The sequence below is a fragment of the Arthrobotrys flagrans genome (assembly GCF_004000055.1).
Source record: "Arthrobotrys flagrans strain CBS H-5679 chromosome Unknown unitig_1, whole genome shotgun sequence".
Classification (NCBI taxonomy): Eukaryota; Fungi; Ascomycota; class Orbiliomycetes; order Orbiliales; family Orbiliaceae; genus Arthrobotrys; species Arthrobotrys flagrans.
The window spans coordinates 4,475,188-4,488,662 of record NW_027137556.1 but is presented as its reverse complement, the minus strand read 5'-3'; the positions used below and the strand labels follow the sequence as shown (position 1 = coordinate 4,488,662).

The following is a 13,475-nucleotide window of genomic DNA, read 5'->3' as shown; positions in this document are numbered from 1 at the left end:
ATCCATCCGCCTCAAACCGTTCGTGCGAATTTAATGGTCGACAAAGCTGCCAGCCTTGGAATGGTAGCAGACAATTGTCATGAAAGACAGGGCTGGGGCATCATTAAAACGTTCCACAGAGCCCAGCCATTTGTCAGATAATCACAGTATCATGAGAGCCCATCTTCCGTATCACGAAGCTAGCTATCGCTCCCAGAAGCTAAAACATCGTCGGCAGTGTTTCTTGTGGGAATCTTTTTTACTTTTGATTCCGTCGCCTTTCGGTCTTTCCTAATAGGAACATATACCCCTGCCCCTGTTGGTAATGTCAATTGGAAGAAACCCTGTGGAATATGCTGGCCAACTATCACGGGCTGAGATATCTGCCTGACCATCGCTCGAGAAAGCGCATGCTTGCTCCGATTGTTGGTTAGCCTCTGCTCTACCGTTACAATAACACTACAAGTCCAATGGAATTCCCAGGCATGTCGCACAAATGTAAGAGTGCAACATTATCTAATAGTCAGTTTCGCCGCTCTCCACCCACGCTAGAATTCATCTGGAACCTCCAAACCCAGAAGTCTCAATTCCTAGACTACCCTTGTCCTCCTTCAATTATGTGAGCGATAACGGGATGGAGAATCTTGCCTTCCCAAAGTGGTTTCTGGAATGCGTATATAAGAAACCAGAAGTTTTCCTCCCAAGAGTTCTAAGAACCTGTCTCTTCGCTCACACCTCGAGAAGTGCATTTCCATCTTATAGTTCTTTCCATCTTTTTCTATGGAAAGCAACTAAAGTCTCTCATTCTATCAATTGAGAGACAGGGATAACCTGTACTAATATACCGCCAAGATGCTTCGAAACCTCAGAAACTCGATTGGGGGTCGGTCGACCGACGCTACGGCGTCTGGTAACGATGCGATTGACCCCGCCGAGAGGCGTGCTTCTCAAGTGTACAGTTCTCACCAGTACGACCCAAACTATCCGACTGAGAAGCTTGACGAACTCGGCAATGCGCTAGCCAGCCACGATGTGGAAAAGGAGCAAGCGATTGTTGAGAGCACCGAAGACGACTCTCCATATCTCGAAGTGCGAGCGGCTGTCCGAAACTACGACGAGGATGTCCCATGTAACACCATCCGTGCATGGGTCATTGGTTTGTTCCTTGCCACTCTTCTCTCCGGTATCAACATGTTGTTTTCAATGAGAGCGCCATCCATTCTCATTACCTCTATCGTTACCCAGTTGTTGGCTTATCCAATGGGTCGCGCTTGGGATATCGTCATGCCAAAGAAAAAGTTCACAACCTTTGGTCGGGAGTGGTCCTTTGTCCCGGGTCCCTTTAACATGAAGGAACATGTCATCTCCGTGGTCATGGCCAATGTCTCCTTCGGTGGTGGTGCCGCCTATTCGACTGATATCTTGCTTGCCCAAATTGCCAGATACGGTTTCGATTATGGTTGGGGTTTTGCTCTACTCCTTACTTTTTCCACCCAGTGTCTTGGATTCGGTCTCGCTGGATTGTGCCGTCGTTTCTTAGTCTGGCCAGCCGCCATGATTTGGCCTGCCAACTTGGTTAACACATCCCTGTTCTATGCGCTACACGACCACTCCAAGGCTGTCCCAACCGCTGCCAACGGATGGAGCATTTCCAGATACAAATTCTTTTTATACGTCCTTATCGGCGCCTTTTGCTGGTACTGGATTCCTGGGTGGCTCTTCCAGGCCCTCAGCGTCTTCGCATTCCCCACTTTCATCGCCCCGAACAATGTTATCGTAAACCAGCTATTCGGCGGTTGGACCGGTGTCTCTCTCGTTCCAATCACTTTCGACTGGACTCAGATTGCCGGATATATTGGATCTCCACTTATCCCACCATGGCACGCTATCGGAAACACCGTTTTTGGTACCGTATTCTTCTACGTCCTCATTACCATGGGTATCCATTACAGCGGGGCTTGGTACTCTGCTTACCTTCCAATCTCTGATTCTGGATCTTATGACAACACCGCCCAGCCATACAACGTCTCTCGAATTCTTGACGAGAACCATCGCCTTGATGTTGCGAAATACGAATCCTACTCTCCTCTCTTCCTGTCAACCACCTTCGCCATGTCATATGGTCTCTCTTTCGCCGCCATCGCAGCCGTCATTGTTCATACTGCCCTTTATCACGGAAAGGAGATTTATGGACGAATGAAGGCAGCCAGAAACCAAGAGGACGATATCCACATGAAGCTCATGAAGAAGTATAAGGATTCCCCGGATTGGTGGTACCTTGGTTTCTTCTTTGTGATGCTAGGATTGGGTCTTACTGCTTCTTTGGCCTTCAACACCGGTTTGGAATGGTGGGCGTTCTTGATTTCCATCATCATCGCCATTATCTGGCTCGTCCCAGTCGGTATGATCCAGGCCGTCACCAACATCCAAATCGGTCTTAACGTCATCACCGAATTCATCATCGGTTACATGACACCCGGACGTCCAATCGCCATGATGATGTTCAAGACATACGGTTACATTACCATGTCTCAATCCCTCAACTTTACTCAAGGTCTCAAACTTGGTCATTACATGAAGGTCCCACCACGAACTATGTTCTGGGCTCAGGTTACCGCCGCAATGTGGACTTCCGTTGTTCAAGTCGCTGTCATGTACTGGGCTCTCGGTGCTATCGATGGTATCTGTACCAAGGCCGCGATTAATCACTTCACCTGCCCCAACGCCACTGTGTTCTTCAACGCCTCCATCGTATGGGGTGTTATCGGTCCCGCAAGAATGTTTTCACCCGGTCAGATCTACTCTGGACTCATGTGGTTCTTCCTCATCGGTGCTCTCACTCCAGTAATCTTCTACTTCCTCACCCGCAGGTTCCCCAAGAGCTCCCTCAGATACGTCAACTGGCCGGTTATCTTCTCTGGTTCCGGTCTTATCCCTCCCGCCACTCCCCTCAACTATCTCGCATGGGGTATCGTCGGGTATGTATTCAACCACCACATCCGAAAGAGATTCTCCGGATGGTGGGCGAATTACAATTACCTCACATCCGCTGGTTTGGATGTAGGCCTTGCTTTGTGCACAATCATCATCTTCTTGACACTTTCTATGACCAACACTGAACCTCCAATATGGTGGGGTAATACTGTTGGTCTTAATACTATGGATGTGCAGGGTACTGCTATCCAGCAAGGTGTTCCGGAGAAGGGATTCTTTGGACCCGAGGAGTGGCATTAAACGATGTCTTCTTCCGTCTTACCAGCTATCACTTTTTCTTTTATAATATCTCCGGCTTGATCATGTTTTGCGGTTATTAGCACTCACGTAGATGCGGATTCGCTACTTCCTATATTTAGTTTTTTTCTTTTTCTTTCTATCATTGCCGCCAGTATATGATATCCCTTGAACTGAAGAGTCATTTACGCAAGAGATTTTACCGTTCCCGTATCACCATTACAAATATCAGTGACGTAGGTTGGAGAATAAGAGTGATTGCTCTTAATTTTCTATTTAATACACCTTGAGAAAGAAAACCACCGACCCCTTACAAATACAAACCGTAAAAATAAAGACATACAAAGCAGTATAACCCCCCCATCCACATACTACTTTTCGCCACGAACTCGTTCAATAGCCAAACCCACGGTCTACCATGACCAACAAGCCCTCAATCTCAAATCCCCCCCCCCCCTCATCTCCATCTCTTATAACTACTCACAAATATATCCCTGATGAATCCTAAAAACCTGATCCAGCCCAAACCCACCGCCCGGATTCGCACAAAACGTCGGTACAAACTGTCGATCCTCCCTACAATTATGCTTAAACTGTCCATCCGCATTAATCCATAACGGTCCACCACACCCTTCCAAAGTCGCGGCTGAGTAATCTTTAACATCGAATTTGATGTTACATGGGTTTGCGGGATCTTTGTTTCGGACTTTCGCTGCGTCGCAGGGGTTTTCTTCGCGGTTCCAGGCTACGGTGTAGGTATCGCCGCCGTGGTGGAGGTTTCCGATTATGATTGGAGGAGGTGAAGGCTGCGGAAAATCGAAAATATTAACGAAGTGTCAACCGATGACGTGATCTAGATTTCTAGGATTTAACGCCGTCCAATTCAAGGTTATTGTCACAGCTCATGAAGAAGGGTAATTGAAAAAATACTATGTTGTGACAATTGTCCGACACCTACTACCGCATACATCTTCCTATCAGAAGAAATACGTTGAATTTATCGTCTTAAAGAAGCAGGATTATCGCAGCCGTCTCAGAAAATTCAATAGGCTGGGAAAGAAAGGTGAGGATACGGCCAGGAAGAGAAGCGATCGATCAAATATTGGCGAACCTACCAAAGAAAATAAGGGACAAATAGAATCCGTTTCCTGTATGAGGTTTTAGGGATTTAGCTTCTATGAGATATAGATTTGATGCGATGATGCATTATTTGTTTGGATATCCCCAGCGGCTTGGCGCTTAAGTAGGAATATGGTTAAGCTATGGGTAAACCTTGATCCCTTTCACTAGAGCCCTCAACGTGAATAACTCAAAGCCAATAACTTCTCTCGTCATGATCACCACATTCAGATTCATGACGAAGAGAAACCTATCATATCGATAACGCCGCTCTCTGTAATACAATACAATGAACCAATACCCCTACTATTGCATTTATATCCTCAAGAAAGCGCCTTGGTTTGACAGTGTACAAGGTTTAGGAGCCGTTTACCTTCGCTCAATATATGTCCACCATTGATATAAATGTTCGCAGTAACAAAAGTATCCTCATCAATATTTCAAAAGGTCCTATTTATTCTATAACCTTGGTTTTATTCATTTCTCTTATCAGCAAAAAAGCGTAAGGGGTACTAACAACGACTTCAGAAATCAGAATCACTCTAGCATATATATACGTATCACGAATAGCCAAGGCAACAAAGCCGAATTAATACCAACTATACTTCGTACTGGTAAATAATACTTGAATATTATGTGCTTGAAAATACTCCTACCGTATCATTAACTAGCGGCTGATCATACTACAAAAGTTAACCTAGTGTAGGGTTAGTTGTACGACATACTATATCTCCCAAGAAAAGTCTAGTGGAAAAACAGAGATTGGGAGAGTATGTATTACATAGGGTCCGGTGACAAGACTAACATTACATGGTATATTGCTTAGCTAATCGAACATATACTTTGGTATGTCGACTACTTGATTAGGTATATTGCCCGTCTTTCACGCCCATACTACACCATCACATCACCTCCAAACCCCCAGCGTCCAAGTCAAGCGTCAGCACTAGCCCCAACCCCCCTCCCAACCCTCGTCCTCATCCTCCTCTTTGCCGTTCCAATCCCCTCATGTCCCCCCTCCTGGTCCTCTCCCAACCACGGCTTGACACTATCATCCCCAATTCCACTAGCATCCATAACATAATAAACAATCAACCCCACCATAATCAACACGAAAGCCACGGGGTACAAAAAATGCACCCTGTACCCAAAGACTCTAATCCCAATAATCAATCCCCAAAAGTTCGCGGTCAGGAGGGAAATATTAAAGAATGCCGCGGAGGAAAGTCGGAATAGGACTGGTGTGACGGTGTAGAATATGAATAAGACGAGATTGTAACCGATAAGGTACCCCGCGACCTTCCCATTCCACACCGCCGTCCTAATCGACTCCCTATCAAATATCGCGGCTTGTACTCCATTTATCATCATCCCCCAAAACCCTAGTTGCCCGATCACCACATACAACGGCGTCTTCGACACAAAAAACTCTTCGGTTACATTACTGAAACCATAAAACGTCGCTCCAAGAAGCATAAACAAATCCCCCTTTAGTACATCAGCAGCATTATGAAAATCCCCTCCCTGGAGTTTATCACTCCCGATAAGAACTCCCATACCCGCGCAGCATATTAAGATTCCAAGGACTTGTGACCAGTGGTAGCGAACGCGGAGGAAGAGGAAAGAGAGAATAACGACGACGACTATGGCCCAGAAGTTTATTAGCTCGGCGGAGAGGATGGTGGTGTAGCTGTAGGCAAGGACGACGAAGTAGTTGCCTTCGACATCGAAGAAGGCTAGTAAGAAATCTGCCAAATATATTAGTGCTATATATTGAGAAGGAGTTTAAGAGGTAGGAAACATACACTTCCACCCATCCTTCCAAACGATCTTAAGCCACCCTTTAAACCCCTCCTTATAAATCGTAAAACCCGTGTAGCAGAGGTTGAGAAGACAGTAATTGATGAACGTCTGGAACGCCGGAAAACTAGTACCCGCATCGACCAGCAGCGTTGTAAAGGTATTCGTACTCGTGATACATAGGGCTAAAATTTGTCTAAATCACCACTTTCATTAACAAAAACCTCTACTTGAAAATATGCATACGCGACAGAAAGAACATACCCAATCACCAACGTAATCCAAAACCTCTTCGAAGTATAAAACCCAAAGAACGACTTTTTCTGCGTTCCCTCAGATGAATCATCCGCAACCGTATCTGGCGCGACCGTCGCAGGTGACTTCGAATCCAATCGATCTCTATCATCGACTGGCTCTGGCGCCACGCCAATGGACGACTCCGCAGTGGCAGTCGCGACCATTGTCGATTATCGTATTCGGTATCAATATACCAGAAAAATATTGTTAATTATATGCTTTAAAACTGTAATTTGTTTTTTTAACCTTGGGACCAATAACAAGGTTGAATCAAGTGATTCTAGGAATCTTTGAATGATGGTGCGACGGCGATGAATACCGTCGACTTTGGCGGCGGTTCAATCAAGTGTTTTTTTTTTGCTTCCGTTAATGAGAAAGATATATGGGAATCCAAAATTCCGGATTGTTTAATGAAGAGGACAGAAAGAAGAAGAAGGAAGGAGAGATCAAAAGCGTATCAAGGATTTAGAAACCCGGGAACAGAAAGAGGGGAAGCGGCTGGTTTTTTGTGGTTATTGGCATTTTCTTGCGCGCCAGCCGCTAGCCCTGAATGCGAATCTCGATCAGAGATTACCAGTTTCACAGATTACTAAGTTCCAGGTTTCTGTGCAAAGCAAGAAGGTTGGCGTGAAAGACGGCAGCAGGGATGTGTGAAAATTTCGCTTCGATTTCTTATGAGCTGCCGCTAATTTGCAAGAAAACTTTATGATGGTCCAATGAGAAATCTCAGAAATTGATGGAGCTCCTGGTGGGCCGCCCTCTTGGAAACTTGGAAACTTGAGAGCTCTTAGCTTTGTTCGAACGCAGGGTGGGCAGCTGAGGGAAGTTAACTCGAAGCTCGAGTCGCATCGATATCTGCGATGCTGTTTGGGGGAATTCGAATCTGGCATTCGATGTCGGACAAGATGTCGATTCAACCAGACTTCAGCCGGAGGGGCAGGGAACGGGTGTAAGCGAGATCCGACCGCAAACCAAGCCCGCGATGCAGGTTTTAGATCAACTGTCAAGAAACATAGCGTGGCACCATAAAAACGTTGTAAGAAAGAATATGTAGCGAATACGACGCCAATCGAAAAATAAAAATATAAACAATGTCGAGTCTATTTTATTACACAATGAAGTTTTCCACATGCGATGCTAAAATCCGAAATGCATAGCCATTTTGTACAAAATATAAAAAAAATCATACACCCGCTATCTCCCTATACAAACCAGTATCATATTATCAGGGGCGAAGGGTTTTTACAGAAGGAAGAAAGCAGCGGCAATGGCTTGAGCAGCGACGAATCCGATGGTGGCCTTGACGGCGAAACCAGAGGATGGAACGTCGATGTCGGTGGTTTCAGCAGCACCTTCGGCGGTGTTGGTTGGGGAGCCGGACGAGCCACGTGTGGATGATTCGACTTCAAATGTGGTGCCTGTGGAAATTGAAGCAACCGTGTTAAATCCAGAGCTTTCAATTGTAGAAGATGGAGATAAAGTAGACATACCAGGAGCTCGGGTAGATGGGTCAGCAGTGCTAGGAGCAGCGGTACTAGAAGGGGCAGCGGTACTAGAAGGAGCGGCAGTGCTGGTAGAGGCAACAGGGCTTGGGACAGGCTTGGCGTTCTTGCAGCTAAGATCATAGTAAGGCTTCAAATCGGCACCGACGACACCAAATTCGGTCTCTGGTGGGGTTGGGTCGGCATCACGGAGCATGTACCACCAAGTCTTGTACTTTCCAAAGATAGCACAACCGACGGTATTCCAGTATGTTTGAGCGTCTTTGGTGTTTGCCTTGGCGAGGTTCATATCTTTGCCAGCGACGGGCCAGCCGGTTTCAGTGATCCAAACCTCTTTTCCGGTAGCCTTTCGGGTGTCCTCATAGGCTTCCCAGAACAATTGTGGGGCGACTTCGATCGAGTTGGCCATGGTGGATTGGAAGTAAGGGTAGGCATCGAAACCGATCCAGTCCAAAGCCTCAGTAACGGCATTGTTAGAGCCGTTGACCCAGACGGTCCAGGTGTCGACGTGACCGATTGGCACGGACTTCAGTGTGGTGCCGGCGAGGGCCTTTCGGACCATGTTGATATAGGTGACAAGCTGGGATGGTTCGGCACCGATTCCGGACTCGTTCTCGATTCCCATGACGGAATTTCGGTACAAATCCTCAGAACCGACGGAGAGACCGACGACGAGGTCGGTGAAGTCCTTGCCGTACTTGTTGATGGCCTTCAAGAGGGCGTTGATTTCGTTGGTGACGTGTTCAGTTGGCACGGAGCACCAGATTCCGAGCAAGAGAGTGGTCTTAGTCTTGATAGCAGCCTCGATGGCGTCGATTGGGTCGTCCTTGCTTGGACCTTGCTACAAAGCACACACCCAAGTCAGTATATCCATATTCGTCAAAGAAACACTCTGAACTATAGGCCTTACAATCATGGTGTACAATCTGGCACTGCTAAACTTGCCGTTAGTGCCAGCAAGCTTCTGAGCAAGTTCGAACTCCTCCAAGAAGTCATCGTAGACCTTAACTTGGCCATTAGCCTTGGCAGCACCGTAGTTGAAGCCCAAGTATTCGTTCTGGGCGTTGACTGCCGACAGAGCCGCTACCGCGGCGAGAAGTAGACTCTTTCCGAGCATGTTGTTTATGTTTTATTTTCTCTCAAAAGCGTGTATACGTCGTAGTAAGTAGGTGATAAAAGTCGATATTGCAGGTTGGGGTTCGAGGAGTAAATGATGAAACGAAAGAATCGTCGAAAAAGAGAGTATTGTAGACCAGCTGAAGTTAGGTTTTATCGATTCTTAATTTTAAGATTTACTGACGGTAAAAATCAACAACGAACGCGAATTACTGCAAGGGCGACGGTAAAAAATAAAAATGGCTATCAATATAAAGGAGTGTGTCGAAGCCGATTACAAATATAGAACGAGAGAAGAAATAATGTCGATGGACAGACTGATGATGTTGATGTTAAGAGGGAAGGGAGAAGAAGGAGAAGAAGCCGGAAGAGCGGCCAATTTAATCTGGAGATGCCAAGCCAGGTCAACGCCAGCCCAACACGCCAGCCTCAGCCTTGAAAAAGGGGTCTTCCCTTTGAAACAATCCATAACAAACTACCACAATCGAGACTTCAACTTCCCAAGAAATTGCGGAGGAGGCAGTCCAAGGGCTTCCAAGCCCTCTCATCTTCCTGGCTATCCAATTTCCTGCAAAATTCCTGGTTACGATCGTGATTTCCGGCTAACTTCCGACACTCTTTTCATTTTGCCTTCATGATAGCCGTTGTATATTATTTTAACTATAGGGGTCTATATTTAGCATATGAGATACCACAGATGTCACCAACGGTTTTGTTTGAAGACGGTTGTAAGTCGTCGAATCGACCGGGGGCGATTACCAATACCAAAATCACGAGAATAAGTATTTGGTTGTCCTGTTAAGCGACGTTGACTCTGACGGAGCATTTGACTATTTCATGATCATCCACATTTCATGCTTTCGCCTCCAACCCCCAGGATATATTACTAGGAGCGCCAAAGAGGAAATTTTAATTAGCAGTTAGATAATAACGGTGATAGAGAAGCTGGGCTCACTCGTATCGTTTACATCTCGAGATATCATGCTTCGTACCCTATAACTATCATTTTATTCACTAGCCTTTCAACTGGCCTAGTGTTTCTTGTTTCAAAATCCATACCAAAAGGCTCAGATGAAACCGAACACCAATGCAATATGTAGACGCCCAAAAAGGTGCATGTCGTACCGGTGTGTACCATACAAGACTCAGTTCCACCCTGCATCCGCATATACTCAGACAAGCCAGTGAATGCACCGCCCGTCAAACTGATAGTTACTTAGTCTGGCATGACATCGGGGTAGATTCCTTAGCACTTCTTCACAAATTCACCAAGGGAATTCGGAACGAGCCTGGGACCAAAAAAGCCAGTTCTGGACAAACTCAGTAGGATAACACGACAACACTTTTTGGGGGGAACCAGTTCCTAAAACGATGCTAGGCCCAACATTTCTTTACGAGCAATTCTAGGAATTAGGATTAGGAACACACTCTACATTATTCAGCCTGGTGACACTTTCCCTTAACCCTCACTTTTCACAAATCTTGGTGGCCCTTCCAGCTTCTTGTGTTGACCTGGCTTCAAGATATCGAGACTGCTATGTATGCTGACCTCAGTTCAGCCGAGGCTAACAAATTGACAAATTTTACGACCTAGCATATGCTACCGGACCCGAAAACTGTGCGTTCAAGTTTCCTGCGAGCTTTTATATTTTCCAAGTCTACCCTTCACTTATGTACCAAAGTCGAGATATAGGAAATCTGTTTTCGACATGTCGGCATCAGATTTATTCTCTAAAATGTAACTTCTTGCCCAAGCCGAACCCCGCGCGGCACATATGAGTGCATTGTATTATTATTCATGACTATGAAGAGGGTGTTCGATCAAAATCGGCCCAGTCTATGATCGATCTCTTCCTAAGCGAGGGTGGGATACAGGCAGGACCCACAGACCCACTTTGGATTAGTTCATAACAGCCTACGAGAGAGATAATTAGACACAACCGCGAGAAGCACAAACCATATGTATAGTAGCCAGAAGAAACATCTAAGATACAGAAATGACGGATTAATATTCCAAGTCTTCAACTGATATAAAGATCACCTCGTGTTACGTAACACATTCAAAACGTCAATATCGTTATTGGTTCTCGCTTCAAATTTAAATATCGCAAAATCCCGAACGTCAGCAAGAATTAAACGCCTCTTTTCAACGAAAGCTATCGTGCCGTCGAGCATAGATTTCTGCAGCTCGCGCATGCATGATGCATTGCATGACCACATTCCAATGCTGCGCCCCATTAGATAATTAGCTGGTCCTATCTTTTGCGGCATCGGGGCTTGTTGTTGAGAAACCTTCTGAAATATATTATAAGGTTAAGATCGATCTGGAAAATCCTTGAGCTCAGGCCGCTTTGGCAGGATATCTAAGCTGAAGCCACCCACCTCCAGCTCCAGATATGATAATGCGAGGTTTGGTTTCTTGTATACCATGAAGGAATTCCGTGAAAATTTAAAGGCGAAGACCCAGGACTGTACATGCTTTGTCCGACCTTCTTATCCTTAAAACAACGACTCTGAAACTTGCTCGCCGTTATGGCAAAACCCGTATTGGATTGGATGTCATTGACATCCTTTTCAGTTCACCAATTAATACTCGTAACACTAGTAATATTACTTCTATGCTTAATCATCAATGTGATCTACCATCTCTACTTCTCACCGCTCGCAAAATTCCCTGGACCTTGGTATGCAATTATCTCAGGGTTATGGTTAAACCTAAGATACCTAACACGCGACAAGACATTCGCAATTCACGAGCTACATCGCAAATATGGTAAGACATCGCAAAAGAAAGAAGGGTATACCTAGATCCCGAACTCTAATATAGTTTCCATATCAGAGGTCCATACGTCAGAATATCCCCCACCGAAGTCGCAGTCGCAGACCTCCCCTCCGCTCTAGCCATCCACTCTCAATCCGACCCCCTCAACAAATCACCCTGGTTCCGCAGCATGTTAACTCCCCTCGATACCATGATTGCGCTCGAAGGCTACAGCGAATACGCCTATCGTCGGAAAACTTTCGGAACGGGGTTTTCAAACACAAATCTCAAAGCAATGGAACCTATAGTACAGAAACATATAAACGCATGTGTTCTCAAAATCAAGTCGGAGTTGGAAGAAAAGGGAACAACGGATATTCTTCCTTGGTTTCAACTTGTGGGGACGGATATTATTGGGAGGTTTGTTATGGGAAGGATTTTGGATTAGTACAGGATGGAGGCGTATGTTTTTCATTCGCCCCTTAAAGGACGATATTAAACACTCCGACTTTACAACCCTGATAATTAATTTAGAACTAACTATAAAGCTTCGCCCAGCTGAATGATTTCGTCCAAAGCCTTTTCGGCGCCGTCATCATTTTCAGTGCCCGCGGTCAAATCCCCGCCCTCAAATTCATCGAATACCTCCTAAGCTACATCCCCCACCCCAAAGTCCAATGGTTCTTAGGTTGTAACAACCGCATCACTGGATACGGCGACATGTGTCTAAACGAACTTCGAAAAGGACTCGAGAATTCTAAAGATGGAAACTCCCGCCCGACATTATTTTCGAAATTACTCTCTAATACGGAGAACCCAGATGCTAAGTACAGAATGGGTCCAACGACACTGAGAGATGAAGCGGGGATTATGCCCCTCGTGGGTAGCCAAACCACTGCTCTCGTGGGGACGATCTTATATGGGCTATACCCCGATACCCCGCCACGCGCGAAAAGTTGGTAAAAGAATTAGAAGGAATAGACTGGGATCTTACGGCAGCAAGTTTACAAGATCTACTTTATTTAACAGCCACGATTAAAGAAGCCTTAAGGCTCTATGGTCCAGCAGCAGTTGGAGCACCAAGGGTAGTACCGAAAGGTGGCAGACAACTTGGGTCATACTTTTTCCCAGAAGGACTGCTCTAGGTTTAAACCCGAGAGATGGTTAAACGCTACCAAAGAAATGGAATCGGCCATGTTAGCATCCGGTGGCGCATCCCGACGTAAGTTGCTCCTCTCATGTCGAATAAAAGATTCATGCTTTCCTTAAATCTGCATTGAACTTCGATCGCTATATATTTTCTAACAAGTCGTGACTATAGTCTGTATTGGAAAAAACCTAGCAATGATGGAATTACGTATTCTTGCAGCCAAAATGCTCAAGGAGTGCGGGAAGATAACTCTTGCTGATTCTTGCACGGATGAAAGCATGGAACTTGAAGAGATCGCAGCGTTGTTGCCGAAGTCGCGAAAATGTGAATTACAGCAAAAGGCGAGGGAGTGAATTCATGAAGCGGCCTCTCTCTCCATTATCCGTGAGTACCGAGGTATTCGGTAAGTTACCTAATAAGGTCCTCTTTGTAGGTAGAGGCCGTTTTAAATACTTTGATTAGGATTTTCATTATGAATATTGAGAATAACTTTGAGGCATGCGCCAGATGCCGTGATTAA

At 45.7% G+C, this 13,475-nt stretch overlaps 4 protein-coding genes across 4 annotated transcripts; 2 read left to right on the top strand and 2 right to left on the bottom strand.

Moving 5' to 3' along the window:
* Positions 1–831: 831 nt before the first annotated feature.
* Positions 832–3,213, top strand: DFL_009328 (uncharacterized protein; the record flags this gene model as incomplete). The annotated part of the gene is made up of 1 exon (XM_067639195.1): positions 832–3,213. The coding sequence occupies one exon, from the start codon at positions 832–834 to the stop codon at positions 3,211–3,213; it is 2,382 nt and encodes a 793-aa protein (XP_067487008.1).
* Positions 3,214–5,262: 2,049 nt separating this feature from the next.
* Positions 5,263–6,590, bottom strand: DFL_009327 (uncharacterized protein; the record flags this gene model as incomplete). Its single annotated transcript, XM_067639194.1, has 3 exons — positions 5,263–6,077; positions 6,135–6,325; positions 6,394–6,590. The coding sequence occupies 3 exons, from the start codon at positions 6,588–6,590 to the stop codon at positions 5,263–5,265; spliced, it is 1,203 nt and encodes a 400-aa protein (XP_067487007.1).
* A 1,078-nt stretch (positions 6,591–7,668) lies between these two features.
* DFL_009326 (uncharacterized protein) lies at positions 7,669–9,045 on the bottom strand (the record flags this gene model as incomplete). The annotated part of the gene is made up of 3 exons (XM_067639193.1): positions 7,669–7,844; positions 7,917–8,769; positions 8,839–9,045. 3 exons carry the CDS (start codon positions 9,043–9,045, stop codon positions 7,669–7,671), a joined length of 1,236 nt encoding a protein of 411 aa, XP_067487006.1.
* A 3,087-nt stretch (positions 9,046–12,132) lies between these two features.
* DFL_009325 (uncharacterized protein) lies at positions 12,133–13,308 on the top strand (the record flags this gene model as incomplete). The annotated part of the gene is made up of 4 exons (XM_067639192.1): positions 12,133–12,267; positions 12,364–12,760; positions 12,911–13,027; positions 13,127–13,308. The coding sequence occupies 4 exons, from the start codon at positions 12,133–12,135 to the stop codon at positions 13,306–13,308; spliced, it is 831 nt and encodes a 276-aa protein (XP_067487005.1).
* Between the last annotated feature and the right edge of the window lie 167 nt (positions 13,309–13,475).